The 21,518-nt window shown below is 47.5% G+C and overlaps 1 protein-coding gene across 1 annotated transcript in view; it reads left to right on the top strand.

Annotated features, from left to right (window-relative positions):
• dync2h1 (dynein cytoplasmic 2 heavy chain 1) overlaps positions 1 to 21,518 on the top strand; it is a 320,231-nt gene that overhangs the window by 24,853 nt on the left and 273,860 nt on the right. The window contains 10 exon segments of the mRNA XM_045724777.1: positions 2,037 to 2,192; positions 2,518 to 2,632; positions 8,463 to 8,792; positions 15,702 to 15,770; positions 15,948 to 16,102; positions 16,200 to 16,332; positions 17,017 to 17,134; positions 17,269 to 17,381; positions 17,454 to 17,567; positions 20,684 to 20,834. Coding sequence (XP_045580733.1) covers positions 2,037 to 2,192; positions 2,518 to 2,632; positions 8,463 to 8,792; positions 15,702 to 15,770; positions 15,948 to 16,102; positions 16,200 to 16,332; positions 17,017 to 17,134; positions 17,269 to 17,381; positions 17,454 to 17,567; positions 20,684 to 20,834 — 1,454 coding nt within the window.

Below are 21,518 nucleotides of genomic sequence, written 5' to 3'. Positions count from 1 at the left end.
ATACACACACACACACACACACACACACATGCCTGCTGTAGGTTATACACACACACACGCCTGCTGTAGGTTATACACACACACACACACACACACACACACACACACACACACACACACACACACACACACACACACCTGCTGTAGGTTATACACACACACACACACACCAGCTGTAGGTTATAACACACACACACACACACACACACACACACGCTGCTGTAGGTTATACACACACACACGCCTGCTGTGGTTATACACACACACGCACACGCCTGCTGTAGGTTATACACACACACACACACACACGCGCACTCGCCTGCTGTAGGTTATACACACACACACACACACACACACACACACACACACACCTGCTGTAGGTTATACACACACACACACACACCTGCTGTAGGTTATATACACACACACACACACACACACACACACACACACACACACACACACACACACACACGCCTGCTGTAGGTTATACACACACACACGCCTGCTGTAGGTTATACACACACACACACACGCCTGCTGTAGGTTATACACACACACACACACACACGCGCACTCGCCTGCTGTAGGTTATACACACACACACACACACACACACACACACACACACACACACACACCTGCTGTAGGTTATAAACACACACACACACACCTGCTGTAGGTTATACACACACACACACACACACACACACACACACACACACACACACACCCCGCCTGCTGTAGGTTATACACACACACACGCCTGCTGTAGGTTATACACACACACACACACACACACACACACACACACACACACCTGCTGTAGGTTATACACACACACACACACACCTGCTGTAGGTTATATACACACACACACACACACACACACACACACGCCTGCTGTAGGTTATACACACACACACACACACACACACACACATGCCTGCTGTAGGTTATAAACACACACACTGCCTGCTGTAGGTTATACACACACACACACACACACACACACACACACACACACACACACACACACACACACGCCTGCTGTAGGTTATACACACATACACACACACACACACACACACGCCTGCTGTAGGTTATACACACACACACACACACACACACACACACACACACACACACACACACCCTGCTGTAGGTTATATACACACACACACACACCTGCACACACACACACACACACACACACACACACACACACGCCTGCTGTAGGTTATACACACGCACACGCCTGCTGTAGGTTATACACACACACACACACACACACACACACACACACACACACACACACACACACACACCTGCTGTAGGTTATACACACACACACACACACACACCTGCTGTAGGTTATATACACACACACACACACACACACACACACACACACACACACGCCTGCTGTAGGTTATACACACACACACGCCTGCTGTAGGTTATACACACACACGCACACGCCTGCTGTAGGTTATACACACACACACACACACACACACACTCGCCTGCTGTAGGTTATACACACACACACACACACACACACACACACACACACACACACACACACACACCACCGCCTGCTGTAGGTTATACACACACACACGCACTCGCCTGCTGTAGGTTATACACACACACGCACTCGCCTGCTGTAGGTTATACACACACACGCACTCGCCTGCTGTAGGTTATACACACACACGCACTCGCCTGCTGTAGGTTATACACACACACGCACTCGCCTGCTGTAGGTTATACACACACACACACACACACTCGCCTGCTGTAGGTTATACACACACACACACACTCGCCTGCTGTAGGTTATACACACACACACACGCACTCGCCTGCTGTAGGTTATACACACACACACACACACACACACACACACATGCCTGCTGTAGGTTATACACACACACACACGCCTGCTGTAGGTTATACACACACATGCACAGCAAGTCAACTGTACTTTCAATCCTTCAGTTTTCTGTGTCCTAATGAGTGTCTCTTCTCAGTGAGGACTGTCGTCACTTTGAGCTGGAGGCTCCTAACTTCTCCCTGGCGGAGGAGACCATCAGAGACATGGAGGAGCACGGACAGATGTGGTCTCTGTATGAGGACTGGCAGGAGGGCTTCCAGGAGAAGGCCAAGGAGGACTGGATCACATTCAGGTTAGGAGTCTGACATCAGATAGGTGTCAGGGAACATTTGGGGTAAGATTTGATATTGTCATTTGTCTTCGCTAGACTGTCGTCACTTTCCTGTCAACTTCTCCCTAGCGGAGGAACCGCGAACATGCGAGGAACACGGACGAGATGTGGTCTCTGTGAGACTCGCGGAGGCTTCCAGGCAAGGAGGACGGACTGGGTCACATTCAGGGTTAGGAGTCTGACATCAGATAGGTGTCAGGGAACATTTGGGGTAAGATTTGATATTGTCATTTGTCTTCGCTGGCTGAGAGGTTGAATAAACAGTGTGTGTGTGTGTGTTTTGCAGGAGTAAGACCTACGTGTTTGAGGAGTTCCTGTTTGCATGGCAGGACAGACTGAGGAAGCTTGAGCAGCACACCAGCATGTCTGTCAAAATACAGAGAGAAGTTGACAAATACAAGGTGGGGGAGAGAGAGTGTTCTGTGTTTGTAGAGTCTGGTTCTGGTGTTAAGGTGTGTTTGTAGAGTCTGGTTCTGGTGTTAAGGTGTGTAGAGTCTGGTTCTGGTGTTAAGGTGTGTTTGTAGAGTCTGGTTCTGGTGTTAAGGTGTGTTCTGTGTGTGTTTGTAGAGTCTGGTTCTGGTGTTAAGGTGTGTTCTGTGTGTGTTTGTAGAGTCTGGTTCTGGTGTTAAGGTGTGTTCTGTGTGTGTGTAGAGTCTGGTTCTGGTGTTAAGGTGTGTTCTGTGTGTGTTGAGAGTCTGGTTCTGGTGTTAAGGTGTGTTCTGTGTGTGTGTAGAGTCTGGTTCTGGTGTTAAGGTGTGTTCTGTGTGTGTTTGTAGAGTCTGGTTCTGGTGTTAAGGTGTGTTCTGTGTGTGTGTAGAGTCTGGTTCTGGTGTTAAGGTGTGTTCTGTGTGTGTAGAGTCTGGTTCTGGTGTTAAGGTGTGTTCTGTGTGTGTTTGTAGAGTCTGGTTCTGGTGTTAAGGTGTGTTCTGTGTTTTTGTAGAGTCTGGTTCTGGTGTTAAGGTGTGTTCTGTGTGTGTGTAGAGTCTGGTTCTGGTGTTAAGGTGTGTTCTGTGTGTGTAGAGTCTGGTTCTGGTGTTAAGGTGTGTTCTGTGTGTGTTTGTAGAGTCTGGTTCTGGTGTTAAGGTGTGTTCTGTGTGTGTAGAGTCTGGTTCTGGTGTTAAGGTGTGTTCTGTGTGTGTTTGTAGAGTCTGGTTCTGGTGTTAAGGTGTGTTTATAGAGTCTGGTTCTGGTGTTAAGGTGTGTGTGTAGAGTCTGGTTCTGGTGTTAAGGTGTGTTCTGTGTGTGTGTAGAGTCTGGTTCTGGTGTTAAGGTGTGTAGAGTCTGGTTCTGGTGTTAAGGTGTGTTCTGTGTGTGTTTGTAGAGTCTGGTTCTGGTGTTAAGGTGTGTTCTGTGTGTGTGTAGAGTCTGGTTCTGGTGTTAAGGTGTGTTCTGTGTTTGTAGAGTCTGGTTCTGGTGTTAAGGTGTGTTCTGTGTGTGTTTGTAGAGTCTGGTTCTGGTGTTAAGGTGTGTAGAGTCTGGTTCTGGTGTTAAGGTGTGTTCTGTGTGTGTGTGTAGAGTCTGGTTCTGGTGTTAAGGTGTGTTCTGTGTGTGTAGAGTCTGGTTCTGGTGTTAAGGTGTGTTTGTAGAGTCTGGTTCTGGTGTTAAGGTGTGTTCTGTGTGTGTGTTTGTAGAGTCTGGTTCTGGTGTTAAGGTGTGTTCTGTGTGTGTAGAGTCTGGTTCTGGTGTTAAGGTGTGTTCTGTGTGTGTGTTTGTAGAGTCTGGTTCTGGTGTTAAGGTGTGTTCTGTGTGTGTGTTTGTAGAGTCTGGTTCTGGTGTTAAGGTGTGTTTGTAGAGTCTGGTTCTGGTGTTAAGGTGTGTAGAGTCTGGTTCTGGTGTTAAGGTGTGTTCTGTGTTTGTAGAGTCTGGTTCTGGTGTTAAGGTGTGTTCTGTGTGTGTTTTGTAGAGTCTGGTTCTGGTGTTAAGGTGTGTTCTGTGTGTGTGTAGAGTCTGGTTCTGGTGTTAAGGTGTGTTCTGTGTGTGTAGAGTCTGGTTCTGGTGTTAAGGTGTGTTCTGTGTGTGTGTGTAGAGTCTGGTTCTGGTGTTAAGGTGTGTTCTGTGTGTGTGTTTGTAGAGTCTGGTTCTGGTGTTAAGGTGTGTTCTGTGTGTGTGTTTGTAGAGTCTGGTTCTGGTGTTAAGGTGTGTTCTGTGTGTGTGTAGAGTCTGGTTCTGGTGTTAAGGTGTGTTCTGTGTGTGTAGAGTCTGGTTCTGGTGTTAAGGTGTGTTTGTAGAGTCTGGTTCTGGTGTTAAGGTGTGTTCTGTGTGTGTAGAGTCTGGTTCTGGTGTTAAGGTGTGTTCTGTGTGTGTTTGTAGAGTCTGGTTCTGGTGTTAAGGTGTGTTCTGTGTGTGTAGAGTCTGGTTCTGGTGTTAAGGTGTGTTCTGTGTGTGTTTGTAGAGTCTGGTTCTGGTGTTAAGGTGTGTTCTGTGTGTGTGTAGAGTCTGGTTCTGGTGCTAAGGTGTGTTCTGTGTGTGTGTAGAGTCTGGTTCTGGTGTTAAGGTGTGTTCTGTGTGTGTTTGTAGAGTCTGGTTCTGGTGTTAAGGTGTGTTCTGTGTTTTGTAGAGTCTGGTTCTGGTGTTAAGGTGTGTTTGTAGAGTCTGGTTCTGGTGTTAAGGTGTGTTCTGTGTGTGTTTGTAGAGTCTGGTTCTGGTGTTAAGGTGTGTTCTGTGTGTGTGTAGAGTCTGGTTCTGGTGTTAAGGTGTGTTCTGTGTGTGTGTAGAGTCTGGTTCTGGTGTTAAGGTGTGTTTGTAGAGTCTGGTTCTGGTGTTAAGGTGTGTTCTGTGTTTTGTAGAGTCTGGTTCTGGTGTTAAGGTGTGTTCTGTGTGTGTAGAGTCTGGTTCTGGTGTTAAGGTGTGTTCTGTGTGTGTTTGTAGAGTCTGGTTCTGGTGTTAAGGTGTGTTTGTAGAGTCTGGTTCTGGTGTTAAGGTGTGTTCTGTGTGTGTTGTAGAGTCTGGTTCTGGTGTTAAGGTGTGTTTGTAGAGTCTGGTTCTGGTGTTAAGGTGTGTTCTGTGTGTTTGTAGAGTCTGGTTCTGGTGTTAAGGTGTGTTCTGTGTTTGTAGAGTCTGGTTCTGGTGTTAAGGTGTGTGTAGAGTCTGGTTCTGGTGTTAAGGTGTGTTCTGTGTTTGTAGAGTCTGGTTCTGGTGTTAAGGTGTGTTCTGTGTGTGTTTGTAGAGTCTGGTTCTGGTGTTAAGGTGTGTGTGTAGAGTCTGGTTCTGGTGTTAAGGTGTGTTTATAGAGTCTGGTTCTGGTGTTAAGGTGTGTTCTGTGTTTGTAGAGTCTGGTTCTGGTGTTAAGGTGTGTTTGTAGAGTCTGGTTCTGGTGTTAAGGTGTGTTCTGTGTTTGTAGAGTCTGGTTCTAGTGTTAAGGTGTGTTCTGTGTTTGTAGAGTCTGGTTCTGGTGTTAAGGTGTGTTCTGTGTGTGTAGAGTCTGGTTCTGGTGTTAAGGTGTGTTCTGTGTGTGTGTGTAGAGTCTGGTTCTGGTGTTAAGGTGTGTTCTGTGTGTGTTTGTAGAGTCTGGTTCTGGTGTTAAGGTGTGTAGAGTCTGGTTCTGGTGTTAAGGTGTGTTCTGTGTGTGTGTAGAGTCTGGTTCTGGTGTTAAGGTGTGTTCTGTGTGTGTAGAGTCTGGTTCTGGTGTTAAGGTGTGTTCTGTGTGTGTTTGTAGAGTCTGGTTCTGGTGTTAAGGTGTGTTTGTAGAGTCTGGTTCTGGTGTTAAGGTGTGTTCTGTGTGTGTTTGTAGAGTCTGGTTCTGGTGTTAAGGTGTGTTCTGTGTGTGTTTGTAGAGTCTGGTTCTGGTGTTAAGGTGTGTTCTGTGTGTGTGTAGAGTCTGGTTCTGGTGTTAAGGTGTGTTCTGTGTGTGTTTGTAGAGTCTGGTTCTGGTGTTAAGGTGTGTTTATAGAGTCTGGTTCTGGTGTTAAGGTGTGTTCTGTGTGTGTAGAGTCTGGTTCTGGTGTTAAGGTGTGTTCTGTGTGTGTTTGTAGAGTCTGGTTCTGGTGTTAAGGTGTGTAGAGTCTGGTTCTGGTGTTAAGGTGTGTTCTGTGTGTGTGTAGAGTCTGGTTCTGGTGTTAAGGTGTGTTCTGTGTGTGTGTAGAGTCTGGTTCTGGTGTTAAGGTGTGTTCTGTGTGTTTGTAGAGTCTGGTTCTGGTGTTAAGGTGTGTTCTGTGTGTGTTTGTAGAGTCTGGTTCTGGTGTTAAGGTGTGTTCTGTGTGTGTTTGTAGAGTCTGGTTCTGGTGTTAAGGTGTGTTTGTAGAGTCTGGTTCTGGTGTTAAGGTGTGTTCTGTGTGTGTGTAGAGTCTGGTTCTGGTGTTAAGGTGTGTTCTGTGTTTGTAGAGTCTGGTTCTGGTGTTAAGGTGTGTTCTGTGTTTGTAGAGTCTGGTTCTGGTGTTAAGGTGTGTTCTGTGTGTGTAGAGTCTGGTTCTGGTGTTAAGGTGTGTTTGTGTAGAGTCTGGTTCTGGTGTTAAGGTGTGTTCTGTGTGTGTTTGTAGAGTCTGGTTCTGGTGTTAAGGTGTGTTCTGTGTGTGTTAGAGTCTGGTTCTGGTGTTAAGGTGTGTTCTGTGTGTGTGTGTAGAGTCTGGTTCTGGTGTTAAGGTGTGTTCTGTGTGTGTGTAGAGTCTGGTTCTGGTGTTAAGGTGTGTAGAGTCTGGTTCTGGTGTTAAGGTGTGTTTGTAGAGTCTGGTTCTGGTGTTAAGGTGTGTAGAGTCTGGTTCTGGTGTTAAGGTGTGTTCTGTGTGTGTGTAGAGTCTGGTTCTGGTGTTAAGGTGTGTTCTGTGTGTGTTTGTAGAGTCTGGTTCTGGTGTTAAGGTGTGTTCTGTGTGTGTTTGTAGAGTCTGGTTCTGGTGTTAAGGTGTGTTGTGTAGAGTCTGGTTCTGGTGTTAAGGTGTGTTCTGTGTGTGTAGAGTCTGGTTCTGGTGTTAAGGTGTGTTTGTAGAGTCTGGTTCTGGTGTTAAGGTGTGTTCTGTGTGTGTGTAGAGTCTGGTTCTGGTGTTAAGGTGTGTTCTGTGTGTGTGTGAGTCTGGTTCTGGTGTTAAGGTGTGTTTGTAGAGTCTGGTTCTGGTGTTAAGGTGTGTTCTGTATGTGTGTTTGTAGAGTCTGGTTCTGGTGTTAAGGTGTGTTCTGTGTGTGTAGAGTCTGGTTCTGGTGTTAAGGTGTGTTCTGTGTGTGTGTAGAGTCTGGTTCTGGTGTTAAGGTGTGTTCTGTGTGTGTTTGTAGAGTCTGGTTCTGGTGTTAAGGTGTGTTCTGTGTGTGTGTGTAGAGTCTGGTTCTGGTGTTAAGGTGTGTTCTGTGTGTGTGTAGAGTCTGGTTCTGGTGTTAAGGTGTGTTCTGTGTGTGTGTTTATAGAGTCTGGTTCTGGTGTTAAGGTGTGTTCTGTGTGTGTTTGTAGAGTCTGGTTCTGGTGTTAAGGTGTGTTCTGTGTGTGTGTGTAGAGTCTGGTTCTGGTGTTAAGGTGTGTTCTGTGTGTTTGTAGAGTCTGGTTCTGGTGTTAAGGTGTGTTCTGTGTGTGTGTTTGTAGAGTCTGGTTCTGGTGTTAAGGTGTGTTCTGTGTGTGTTTGTAGAGTCTGGTTCTGGTGTTAAGGTGTGTAGAGTCTGGTTCTAGTGTTAAGGTGTGTAGAGTCTGGTTCTGGTGTTAAGGTGTGTTCTGTGTGTGTGTTTATAGAGTCTGGTTCTGGTGTTAAGGTGTGTTCTGTGTGTGTTTGTAGAGTCTGGTTCTGGTGTTAAGGTGTGTTCTGTGTGTGTGTTTGTAGAGTCTGGTTCTGGTGTTAAGGTGTGTTCTGTGTGTGTAGAGTCTGGTTCTGGTGTTAAGGTGTGTGTGTAGAGTCTGGTTCTGGTGTTAAGGTGTGTTCTGTGTGTGTAGAGTCTGGTTCTGGTGTTAAGGTGTGTTCTGTGTGTGTGTGTAGAGTCTGGTTCTGGTGTTAAGGTGTGTTCTGTGTGTGTTTGTAGAGTCTGGTTCTGGTGTTAAGGTGTGTTCTGTGTGTGTAGAGTCTGGTTCTGGTGTTAAGGTGTGTTCTGTGTGTGTAGAGTCTGGTTCTGGTGTTAAGGTGTGTTTGTAGAGTCTGGTTCTGGTGTTAAGGTGTGTTCTGTGTGTGTAGAGTCTGGTTCTGGTGTTAAGGTGTGTTTGTAGAGTCTGGTTCTGGTGTTAAGGTGTGTTTGTAGAGTCTGGTTCTGGTGTTAAGGTGTGTTCTGTGTGTGTGTTTGTAGAGTCTGGTTCTGGTGTTAAGGTGTGTTCTGTGTGTGTGTTTGTAGAGTCTGGTTCCAGTGTTAAAGTACGTGCGAGGGGAGCACCTATCCCAGGACCACTGGTTGGATCTGTTCAGACTGTTGGGTCTTCCTAAAGGCACCACCCTGGAGAGACTGACCTTCTGGGATCTCCTCAGTGTGTCTGACAGCATCACTGACCGAGCCCTGGAGCTCAAGGACCTGAACAGCAGAGCCCAGGCGGAGGTGACCATCAGAGAGGCTCTCAGGGAGCTGGACCTGTGGGGGACTGGAGCTGCCTTCACCCTCACTGAGTACACAGACAGCACCGGACTCACACTCACACTCATCAAGGACTGGAAGGACATGGTCAACCAGGTAAGGTACAATACCGACACTACCGGACACACTGACTACCAGACACACTGACTACCAGACACACTGACTACCAGACACACTGACTACCAGACACACTGACTACCAGACACACTGACTACCGGACACACTGACTACCGGACACACGACACACTGACTACCAGACACACTGACTACCAGACACACTGACTACCAGACACACTGACTACCGGACACACTGACTACCGGACACACTGACTACCGGACACACTGACTACCAGACACACTGACTACCAGACACACTGACTACCGGACACACTGACTACCGGACACACTGACTACCGGACACACTGACTACCGGACACACTGACTACCGGACACACTGACTACCAGACACACTGACTACCGGACACACTGACTACCGGACACACTGACTACCGGACACACGACACACTGACTACCAGACACACTGACTACCAGACACACTGACTACCAGACACACTGACTACCGGACACACTGACTACCGGACACACTGACTACCGGACACACTGACTACCAGACACACTGACTACCAGACACACTGACTACCGGACACACTGACTACCGGACACACTGACTACCGGACACACTGACTACCGGACACACTGACTACCGGACACACTGACTACCGGACACACTGACTACCAGACACACTGACTACCAGACACACTGACTACCGGACACACTGACTACCAGACACACTGACTACCAGACACACTACCAGACACACTCACACTACCGGACACACTGACTACCAGACACACTGACTACCAGACACACTGACTACCGGACACACTACCAGACACACTCACACTACCGGACACACTGACTACCAGACACACTGACTACCAGACACACTGACTACCGGACACACTGACTACCAGACACACTGACTACCGGACACACTGACTACCAGACACACTGACTACCAGACACACTGACTACCGGACACACTGACTACCAGACACACTGACTACCAGACACACTGACTACCGGACACACTGACTACCGGACACACTGACTACCGGACACACTGACTACCGGACACACTGACTACCAGACACACTGACTACCGAACACACTGACTACCAGACACACTGACTACCAGACACACTACCGGACACACTCACACTACCGGACACACTGACTACCGGACACACTGACTACCGAACACACTGACTACCAGACACACTGACTACCAGACACACTACCGGACACACTCACACTACCGGACACACTGACTACCGGACACACTGACTACCGGACACACTGACTACCAGACACACTGACTACCAGACACACTGACTACCAGACACACTGACTACCGAACACACTGACTACCGAACACACTGACTACCGAACACACTGACTACCAGACACACTGACTACCGAACACACTGACTACCAGACACACTGACTACCGAACACACTGGCTACCAGACACACTGACTACCGAACACACTGACTACCAGACACACTGACTACCGAACACACTGACTACCAGACACACTGACTACCGAACACACTGACTACCAGACACACTGACTACCAGACACACTGACTACCGGACACACTGACTACCGGACACACTGACTACCGGACACACTGACTACCGGACACACTGACTACCGGACACACTGACTACCAGACACACTGACTACCAGACACACTACCGGACACACTCACACTACCGGACACACTGACTACCGGACACACTGACTACCGGACACACTGACTACCAGACACACTGACTACCAGACACACTGACTACCAGACACACTGACTACCGAACACACTGACTACCAGACACACTGACTACCGAACACACTGACTACCAGACACACTGACTACCAGACACACTACCGGACACACTCACACTACCGGACACACTGACTACCGGACACACTGACTACCGGACACACTGACTACCAGACACACTGACTACCAGACACACTGACTACCAGACACACTGACTACCGAACACACTGACTACCGAACACACTGACTACCAGACACACTGACTACCGAACACACTGACTACCAGACACACTGACTACCGAACACACTGGCTACCAGACACACTGACTACCGAACACACTGACTACCAGACACACTGACTACCGAACACACTGACTACCAGACACACTGCCTACCAGACACACTACCGGACACACTCACACTACCGGACACACTCACACTACCGGTAGATATCTCAAAGTGCTGTACAGAAACCCAGCCTAAAACCCCAAACAGCAAGCAATGCAGGTGAAAGAAGCACGGTGGCTAGGAAAAACTCCCTAGGAAAAACTCCCTAGAAAGGCCAAAAACCTAGGAAGAAACCTAGAGAGGAACCAGGCTATGAAGGGTGGCCAGTCCTCTTCTGGCTGTGCAGGGTGGATATTATAACAGAACATGGTCAAGATGTTAAAATGTTCATAAATGACCAGCATGGTCTAATAATAATAATCATAGTAGTTGTCGAGGGTGCAACAAGCACGTCCGGTGAACAGGTCAGGGTTCCATAGCCGCAGGCAGAACAGTTGAAACTGGAGCAGCAGCACGGCCAGGTGGACTGGGCAATGGTCCTAGGGCTCAGGTCCTCCGAGAGAAAGAAAGAGAGAAAGAGAGAATTAGAGAGAGCATATTTCAATTCACACAGGACACCGGATAAGACAAGAGAAATACTCCAGATGTAACAGACTGACCCTAGCCCCCTGACACATAAACTACTGCAGCATAAATACTGGAGGCTGAGACAGGAGGGATCAGGAGACACTGTGGCCCCATCCGATGATACCCCCGGACAGGGCCAAACAGGCAGGATATAACCCCACCCACTTTGCCAAAACACAGCCCCCACACCACTAGAGGGATGTCTCCAACCACCAACTTACCGTCCTAAGACAAGGCCGAGTATAGCCCACAAAGATCTCCGCCACGGCACAACCCAAGGGGGGGCGCCAACCCAGACAGGAAGACCACGTCAGTGACTCAGCCCACTCAAGTGACGCACACCTCCCATGGACGGCATGGAAGAACACCAGTACGCCAGTGACTCAGCCCCTGTAAAAGGGTTAGAGGCAGAGAATCCCAGTGGAGAGAGGGGAACCGGCAAGGCAGAGACAGCAAGGGCGGTTCGTTGCTCCAGCCTTTCCGTTCACCTTCACTCTCCTGGGCCAGACTATACTTAATCATAGGACCTACTGAAGAGATAAGTCTTCAGTAAAGACTTAAAGGTTGAGACTGAGTCTGCGTCTCTCACATGGGTAGGCAGACCATTCCATAAAAATGGAGCTCTATAGGAGAAAGCCCTACCTCCAGCCGTTTGCTTAGAAATTCTAGGGACAATTAGGAGGCCTGCGTCTTGTGACCGTAGCGTACGTGTAGGTATGTACGGCAGGACCAAATCGTAAAGATAGGTAGGAGCAAGCCCATGTAATGCTTTGTAGGTTAGCAGTAAAACCTTGAAATCAGCCCTTGCCTTAACAGGAAGCCAGTGTAGGGAGGCTAGCACTGGAGTAATATGATCACATTTTTTGGTTCTAGTCAGGATTCTAGCAGCCGTATTTAGCACTAACTGAAGTTTTATTTAGTGCTTTATCCGGGTAGCCGGAAAGTAGAGCATTGCAGTAGTCCAGCCTAGAAGTAACAAAAGCATGGATTAATTTTTCTGCGTCATTTTTGGACAGAACGTTTCAGATTTTTGCAATGTTACGTAGATGGAAAAAAGCTGTCCTTGAAACAGTCTTGATATGTTCTTCAAAAGAGAGATCAGGGTCCAGAGTAACGCCGAGGTCCTTCACAGTTTTATTTGAGACGACTGTACAACCATCCAGATTAATTGTCAGATTCAACAGAAGATCTCTTTGTTTCTTGGGACCTAGAACAAGCATCTCTGTTTTGTCAGAGTTTAAAAGTAGAAAGTTTGCAGCCATCCATTTCTTTATGTCTGAAACACAGGCTTCTAGCTTGGGCAATTTTGGGGCTTCACCATGTTTCATTGAAATGTACAGCTGTGTGTCGTCCGCATAGCAGTGAAATTTAACATTATGTTTTCGAATGACATCCCCAAGAGGTAAAATATATAGTGAAAACAATAGTGGTCCTAAAACGGAACCTTGAGGAACACCGAAATGTACAATTGATTTGTCAGAGGACAAACCATTCACAGAGACAAACTGATATCTTTCCGACAGATAAGATCTAAACCAGGCCAGAACTTGTCCATGTAGACCAATTTGGGTTTCCAATCTCTCCAAAAGAATGTGGTGATCGATGGTATCAAAAGTGGCACTAAGATCTAGGAGCACGAGAACAGATGCAGAGCCTCGGTCTGACGTCATTAAAAGGTCATTTACCACCTTCACAAGTGCAGTCTCAGTGCTATGATGGGGTCTAAAACCAGACTGAAGCGTTTTGTATACATTGTTTGTCTTCAGGAAGGCAGTGAGTTGCTGTGCAACAGCTTTTTCTAAAATGTTTCAGAGGAATGGAAGATTCGATATAGGCCGATAGTTTTTTATAATTTCTGGGTCAAGATTCGGCTTTTTCAAGAGAGGCTTTATTACTGCCACTTTTAGTGAGCTTGGTACACATCCGGTGGATAGAGAGCCGTTTATTATGTTCAACATAGGAGGGCCAAGCACAGGAAGCAGCTCTTTCAGTAGTTTAGTTGGAATAGGGTCCAGTATGCAGCTTGAGGGTTTGGAGGCCATGATTATTTTCATCATTGTGTCAAGAGATATATTACTAATTGGATGTTCTTACAGGCACTTTAGTATTGCCAGTGTAACAGTATAGCTTCCGTCCCTCTCCTCGCTCCTACCTGGGCTCAAACCAGGAACACATCGACAACAGCCACCCTCGAAGCAGCGTTACCCATGCAGAGGAAGGGAAACAACCACTCCCAAGTCTCAGAGCGAGTGACGTTTGAAACGCTATTAGCGTGCAACCCGCTAACTAGCTAGCCATTTCACATCGGTTACACCAGCCTAATCTTGGGAGTTGACAGGCTTGAAGGGGTGGGTATAATTTGTGGAACGTTCCAACAGGAATCTGTTCCAAAAAACGTAAAGTAAAAGGTTGCCAACCAACAACGCATACAAAGTAGCAACGCATACAAACCTAGCTAACTAGCTGCCGAATAGGCATCAACTCACCACGTAGCTTATTCTTAATGTTTGTCCATAGGCAAACAGACATGTGAGGACAGACATTTTTCGGAATAAATGTGATGAGTGAAAAACGCAATGAAATAGACCACTCCCTAACCGGTATCTTATTCTGCCGCTATACAACTTTGTATGCGTTGTTTTTTGGAAACCTTGTTATTTACGGAGTTTTTGGAATAGATTCCTGTTGGAACGTTCCACAAATTATACCCACCCAGGTTGAAGTCATAAACAGCGTAATGCTTGAAGCACAGCGAAGGGCTGTTTGAATGAATGCTTACGAGCGTGCTGCTGCCTACCACCGCTCAGTCAGACTGCTCTATCAAATCATAGACTTAATTATAATATAATAAACACACAGAAATACGAGCCTTGGGTCATTAATATGGTCGAATCCGGAAACTATCATCTCGAAAACAAAACTTTTTTTTCTTTCAGTGACATATGGAACCGTTCCGTATTTTATCTAACGGGTGGCTAAGTCTAAATATTCCTGTTAGGCATTGATGTTTATGGTTAGGTACATTGGTGCAACGACAGTACTTTTTTCGCAAATGCGCTTGTTAAATCAACACCCGTTTGTCGAAGTTGGCTGTGATTCAATGAAAATTAGGCACCGCATCGATCATATGCAACGCAGGACACGTTAGATAAACTAGTAATATCATCAACCATGTGTAGTTAACTAGTGATTATGTTAAGATTGATAGTTTTTTATAAGTCTAATGCTAGCTAGCAACTTACCTTTGCTTCTTGCTGCCCTCGCGTAACAGGTAGTCAGCCTGTTAATCCTTGTGGAGTGCAATGTAAGGCAGGTGGTTAGAGCGTTGGACTGGTAACCGAAGGTTGCAAAAACGAATCCCCCCTGAACAAGGCAGTTAACCCCCGTTTCTAGGCCGTCATTGTAAATTCTTAATATGACTTGCCTAGTTAAATAAAGGTGTAAAAAATAATAATAATCGGCAAATCGGTGGCCAAAAATACCGATTACCGATTGTTATGAAAACGTGAAATCGGCCTTAATTAATCGGCCTTTCCGATTGATCGGTCGACCTCTACCGGACACACTCACACTACTGGACACACACACACTACTGGACGCACTCACACTACCGGACACACTCACACTACCGGACACACTACCGGACACACTCACACTACCGGACACACTCACACTACCGGACACACTCACACTACCGGACACACTACCGGACACACTCACACTACCGGACACACTCACACTACCGGACACACTCACACTACCGGACACACTCACACTACCGGACACACTACCGGACACACTCACACTACCGGACACACTCACACTACCGGACACATTACCGGACACACTCACACTACCGGACACACACACACACACTACCTGACACACACACACTACCGGACACACTACCGGACACACACACACTACCGGACACTCACACTACCGGACACACACACACTACCAGACACACTGACTACCGACACACACACACTACCAGACACACACACACACACTACCAGACACACACTCACACTACCGGACACACACTCACACTACCGGACACACACTCACACTACCGGACACACACTCACACTACCGGACACACACTCACACACACTACCGGACACACACACACTACCGGACACACACACACTACCGGACACACTGACTACCGGACATACTGACTACCGGACACACTGACCTCATCTCGTCCCATCCAGGTTGGTGATAACCGCTGCCTGCTGCAGTCTCTGAAGGACTCTCCATACTACCGCGGCTTCCAGGACAAGGTGAGTCTTTACAGTTACTCACAACGGAAAGCACTGCATCTTTAAAAGTAGCTGCTTTACCTAGTGTTACTGTGTGTGTGTGTGTGTGTGTGTGTGTGTGTGTGTGTGTGTGTGTGTGTGTGTGTGTGTGTGTGTGTGTGTGTGTGTGTGTGTGTGTGTGTGTGTGTGTGTGTCCAGGTCAGTCTGTGGGAGGTGCGTCTGTCTGATCTAGATGAGTACCTGGTCAGTCTGAATGCCATCCAGAGGCGCTGGGTCTACCTGGAGCCCATCTTCGGACGGGGGGCTCTGCCCAGGGAACAAGCCCGTTTCAAACGGGTCGACGAGGACTTTAGGTACGCCTGTCCCTGTCTGTGTGTGTGGCTCTGTTTTTTTTCTGGTCCATTGTCCATGTTGTGCTGTGTGTGTTTCTAAGCTGTGTGTATTTGTCAGGTCCATTTTGGCTGATGTCCAGAGAGACAACAGGGTGACATCTCTGAGCTCTCGGGCTGGCATCAGAAACTCCCTCATCACCATCTTAGACCAGCTTCAGCGCTGCCAGAAATCGCTCAACGAGTTCCTAGAGGTACTGAACGATCAACCACCAACCAGAGATCAGTACATCTGTACTTCATTTGATTCGTCAGTCAGTACTAGTCCAAAGATGGATGTATACATCCTCACTAAACATAGAAAAATCAAACATGCACTGAGTACAAAACATTAAGAACACTTTCCTAATATTGAGTTGCACCCCCCTTTACCCTCAGAACAGACTCAATTCGTTGGGCATGGACTCTACAAGGTGTTGAATGTGTTCCACAGGGATGCTGGTCCATGTTGACTCCAATGCTTCCCACAGTTGTGTCATGTTGGCTGGATGTCCTTTGGGTGGTGGACCATTCTTCATACATACGGGAAACTGTTGAGAGTGAAAAACCCAGCAGCGTTGCAGTTCTTGACACAAACCGGTGTGCCTGGAACCTACTACCATACCCTGTTCAAAGGCACTTAAATATTTTGCCCATTCACCCTCTGAATGACACACATACACAATCCATGTCTCAATTGTCTCAAGGCTTAAAAATCCTTCTTTAACCTGTCACCTCCCAACATCTACACTGATTGAAGAGGATTTAACAAGTAACATTAATAAGGGGTCATAGCTTTCATCTGGATTCACCTGGATTCACCTGGTCAGTCTGTCATGGAAAAAGCAGGTGTTCTTAATGTTTTTGTACACTGTGTTGAAGTGTCTGTCCTCTTGTAGGAGAAGCGTTCTGCCTTCCCGCGGTTCTACTTCATTGGAGATGATGACCTGCTGGAGATTCTGGGCCAGGCCACCAACCCCACTGTGATACAGTCACACCTCAAGAAGCTGTTTGCTGGTACACACCTACACACACACACCCACACAAGCTCACACCCTAATCCCAACGTCAATACAGTAACAACTAAAGAAGCTGTCCCCTGGTGAAACTGATGTCTGTAATGACAGTGGATATGACTGTGTTCTCTGTAGGCATCGACAGTGTGGACTTTGACGGGGACTGCCAGCACATTGTGGCCATGCGTTCTCTAGAGGGAGAGGTGGTGGCTCTCAGGAACCTCATACGTATCTCCAACAGCGTAGAGGTAGGGGATTGGAGGGGTCAAAGGGCAGGGGGTAGAGGGTTATATAACTCCTTAATAATGTGTGTGTTCCAGGTGTGGCTGGGTGAGCTGTCTGCTGAGATGAAGGAGACTCTGAAACAGCTGCTGTATGAGTGTGTGTCAGCGGGGAGGAAAGGACAGGTGGACCCGTCCCGCTACCCCTCTCAGGTAGGATTCATTACTCATTGATGCTGTCCAACTCTTCTCCTATTGTGTTTTTCCTATATGACTCCTGTCTAACTCCTGTCTGACTCCTGTCCAGACTGACTAATGTATGACTCCTGTATGACTCCTGTCTGACTCCTGTCCAGACTGACTAATGTATGACTCCTGTATGACTCCTGTCTGACTCCTGTCCAGACTGACTAATGTATGACTCCTGTATGACTCCTGTCTGACTCCTGTCCAGACTGACTAATGTATGACTCCTGTATGACTCCTGTCTGACTCCTGTCCAGACTGACTAATGTATGACTCCTGTATGACTCCTGTCTGACTCCTGTCCAGATTGACTAATGTATGAGTCCGGTCTGACTCTTGTTTGACTCCAGTATAACTCTGGTGTAACTCCTGTCTGACTCCTGTCTGACTCCTGTCTGACTCCAGTATATCTCCTGTATGACTCCAGTACAACTCATATCTGACTCCAGTATAACTCCTGTCTGACTCCTGTCTGACTCCCGTATATCTCCTGTCTGACTCCTGTCTGACTCCCGTATATCTCCTGTCTGACTCCCGTATATCTCCTGTCTGACTCCCGTATATCTCCTGTCTGACTCCCGTATATCTCCTGTCTGACTCCCGTATATCTCTTGTCTGACTCCTGTCTGACTCCAGTATATCTCCTGTCTGACTCCAGTATAACTCCCGTATATCTCCTGTCTGACTCCAGTATAACTCCCGTATAACTCCCGTATATCTCCTGTCTGACTCCCGTATAACTCCAGTATATCTCCTGTCTGACTCCAGTATAACTCCCGTATAACTCCCGTATATCTCCTGTCTGACTCCCGTATAACTCCAGTATAACTCCCGTATATCTCCTGTCTGACTCCCGTATAACTCCCGTATAACTCCAGTATATCTCCTGTCTGACTCCCGTATAACTCCCGTATAACTCCCGTATATCTCCCGTCTGACTCCAGTATAACTCCCGTATAACTCCAGTATAACTCCCGTATATCTCCTGTCTGACTCCAGTATAACTCCAGTATATCTCCTGTCTGACTCCCGTATAACTCCAGTATAACTCCCGTATAACTCCTGTCTGACTCCAGTATAACTCCAGTATAACTCCAGTCTGACTCCTGTCTGACTCCAGTATAACTCCCGTATAACTCCTGTCTGACTCCCGTATAACTCCAGTATAACTCCCGTATAACTCCTGTCTGACTCCAGTATAACTCCAGTATAACTCCAGTCTGACTCCTGTCTGACTCCAGAATAACTGGTGTAACTCCTTTCTGACTCCAGTATAACTCCTGTCTGACTCCCGTATAACTCCTGTCTGACTCCTGTCTGACTCCAGAATAACTGGTGTAAGTCCTTTCTGACTCCCGTATAACTCCTGTCTGACTCCCGTATAACTCCTGTCTGACTCCTGTCTGACTCCCGTATGACTCCTGTCTGACTCCTGTCTGACTCCAGAATAAATGGTGTAACTCCTTTCGGACTCCAGTATAACTCCTGTCTGACTCCTGTCTGACTCTGATGTCCGTATGACTCCTGTCTGACTCCTGTCTGACTCCAGTAAATGTTAACTCCTTACTGACTCCAGTATAACTCTTGTCTGAATCCTGTCTGACTCCTGATTGACTCATGTATGAGTCCGGTCTGACTCCTGTCTGACTCCTGTCTGACTCCAGTATAACTCCTGACTGACTCGAGTATAACTCTTGTCTGAATCCTGTCTGACTCCTGATTGACTCATGTATGACTCCAGTATAACTCATATCTGACTCCAGTATAACTCCAGTATATCTCCTGTCTGACTCCCGTATAACTCCAGTATAACTCCCGTATAACTCCTGTCTGACTCCAGTATAACTCCAGTATAACTCCAGTCTGACTCCTGTCTGACTCCAGAATAACTGGTGTAAGTCCTTTCTGACTCCAGTATAACTCCTGTCTGACTCCCGTATAACTCCTGTCTGACTCCTGTCTGACTCCAGAATAACTGGTGTAAGTCCTTTCTGACTCCCGTATAACTCCTGTCTGACTCCCGTATAACTCCTGTCTGACTCCTGTCTGACTCCCGTATGACTCCTGTCTGACTCCTGTCTGACTCCAGAATAAATGGTGTAACTCCTTTCGGACTCCAGTATAACTCCTGTCTGACTCCTGATTGACTCATGTATGAGTCCGGTCTGACTCCTGTCTGACTCCTGTCTGACTCCAGTATAACTCCTGACTGACTCGAGTATAACTCTTGTCTGAATCCTGTCTGACTCCTGATTGACTCATGTATGACTCCAGTATAACTCCAGTATATCTCCTGTATGACTCCAGTACAACTCATATCTGACTCCAGTATAACTCCTGTATGACTCCTGCCTGACTCCAGTATAACTCTGGTGTAACTCCTGGTTGACTCCAATATAACTCCAATATAACTCTTGTCTGACTCTTGTATGTCCTGTATATCGCCAGTATAACTAATGTCTGACTCCTGTCTGACTCCAGTATAACTCTTGTCTGAATCATGTCTGACTCCTGTCCAGATTGACTAATGTATGAGTCCGGTCTGACTCCAGTCTGACTCCAGTCTGACTCCTGTCTGACTCCTGTCCAGATTGACTAATGTATGAGTTCAGTCTGACTCTTGTTAGACTCCAGTATAACTCTGGTGTAACTCCAGTCTGACTCCTGTCTGACTCCAGTCTGACTCCAGTCTGACTACAGTCTGACTCCTGTCTGACTCCTGATTGACTCCTGTCTGACTCCAGTCTGACTCCTGTGTCTCCTGATGTAGATCCTGTGTAACTCTTGTCTGACTCCTAATCGACTCCTGTCTGACTCCTAATCGACTCCTGTCTGACTCCTGTGTCTCCTGGTGTAAATCCTGTGTAACTCCTGTCTGACATCTAATCGACCCCTGATTGGCTCCTGTATAATATCTGTCTGATTCTTGTATCTTCTGGTGTGGAGCCTGTGTCATTTCTGTCTTACTCCTAATCGACTCGTGATTGACTCGTGATTGACTCGTGATTGACTCCTGACTCCTGTGCGACTCCTGTGCGACTCCTGTGCGACTCCTGTGTGACTCTTGTTGTGTCTGGTTATAGGTCCTGTGCTTGGCAGAGCAGATCCAGTTCACTGAGGAGGTGGAGAGTGGTCTGAGAAACAGCAGTTTGCAGCAGCTGGAGGTGGAGCTCACCGCTAAGCTGGAGCACTACACCAGCGAAGGCACCAGCTCTGAGGAGACGGGAAACACAGGTCTCTGTGTGGTTGCTTGTTGTTAGTGGCTCATTTGGGAGTGGCAGGTAGCCTAGTGGTTAGAGCGTTGGGCCAGTAACTGAAAGGTTGCTAGATCGAATCCCCGAGCTGACAAGAACCTGTCGTTCTGCCCCTGAACAAGGCAGTTAACCCACTGTTCCTAGGCCGTCATTGTAAATAAGACTGTGTTCTTAACTGACCTGCCTAGTTAAATAAAGGTTATCCAGTACGTGTGTGTGTCTCTCCCCAGCTCCCCAGGCTAAAGAGGTCAGATGACCAGTACATGTGTGTGTCTCTCCCCAGCTCCCCAGGCTAAAGAGGTCAGATGACCAGTACATGTGTGTGTCTCTCCCCAGCTCCCCAGGCTAAAGAGGTCAGATGACCAGTACATGTGTGTGTCTCTCCCCAGCTCCCCAGGCTAAAGAGGTCAGATGACCAGTACATGTGTGTGTCTCTCCCCAGCTCCCCAGGCTAAAGAGGTCAGATGACCAGTACATGTGTGTGTCTCTCCCCAGCTCCCCAGGCTAAAGAGGTCAGATGACCAGTACATGTGTGTGTCTCTCCCCAGCTCCCCAGGCTAAAGAGGTCAGATGACCAGTACATGTGTGTGTCTCTCCCCAGCTCCCCAGGCTAAAGAGGTCAGATGACCAGTACATGTGTGTGTCTCTCCCCAGCTCCCCAGGC

The sequence above is a fragment of the Salmo salar genome, chromosome ssa09, assembly GCF_905237065.1.
Source record: "Salmo salar chromosome ssa09, Ssal_v3.1, whole genome shotgun sequence".
NCBI classification, from domain to species: Eukaryota; Metazoa; Chordata; class Actinopteri; order Salmoniformes; family Salmonidae; genus Salmo; species Salmo salar.
Note: the sequence above shows the minus strand (reverse complement) of the source record. Positions and strands in the feature narration are given on the sequence as shown.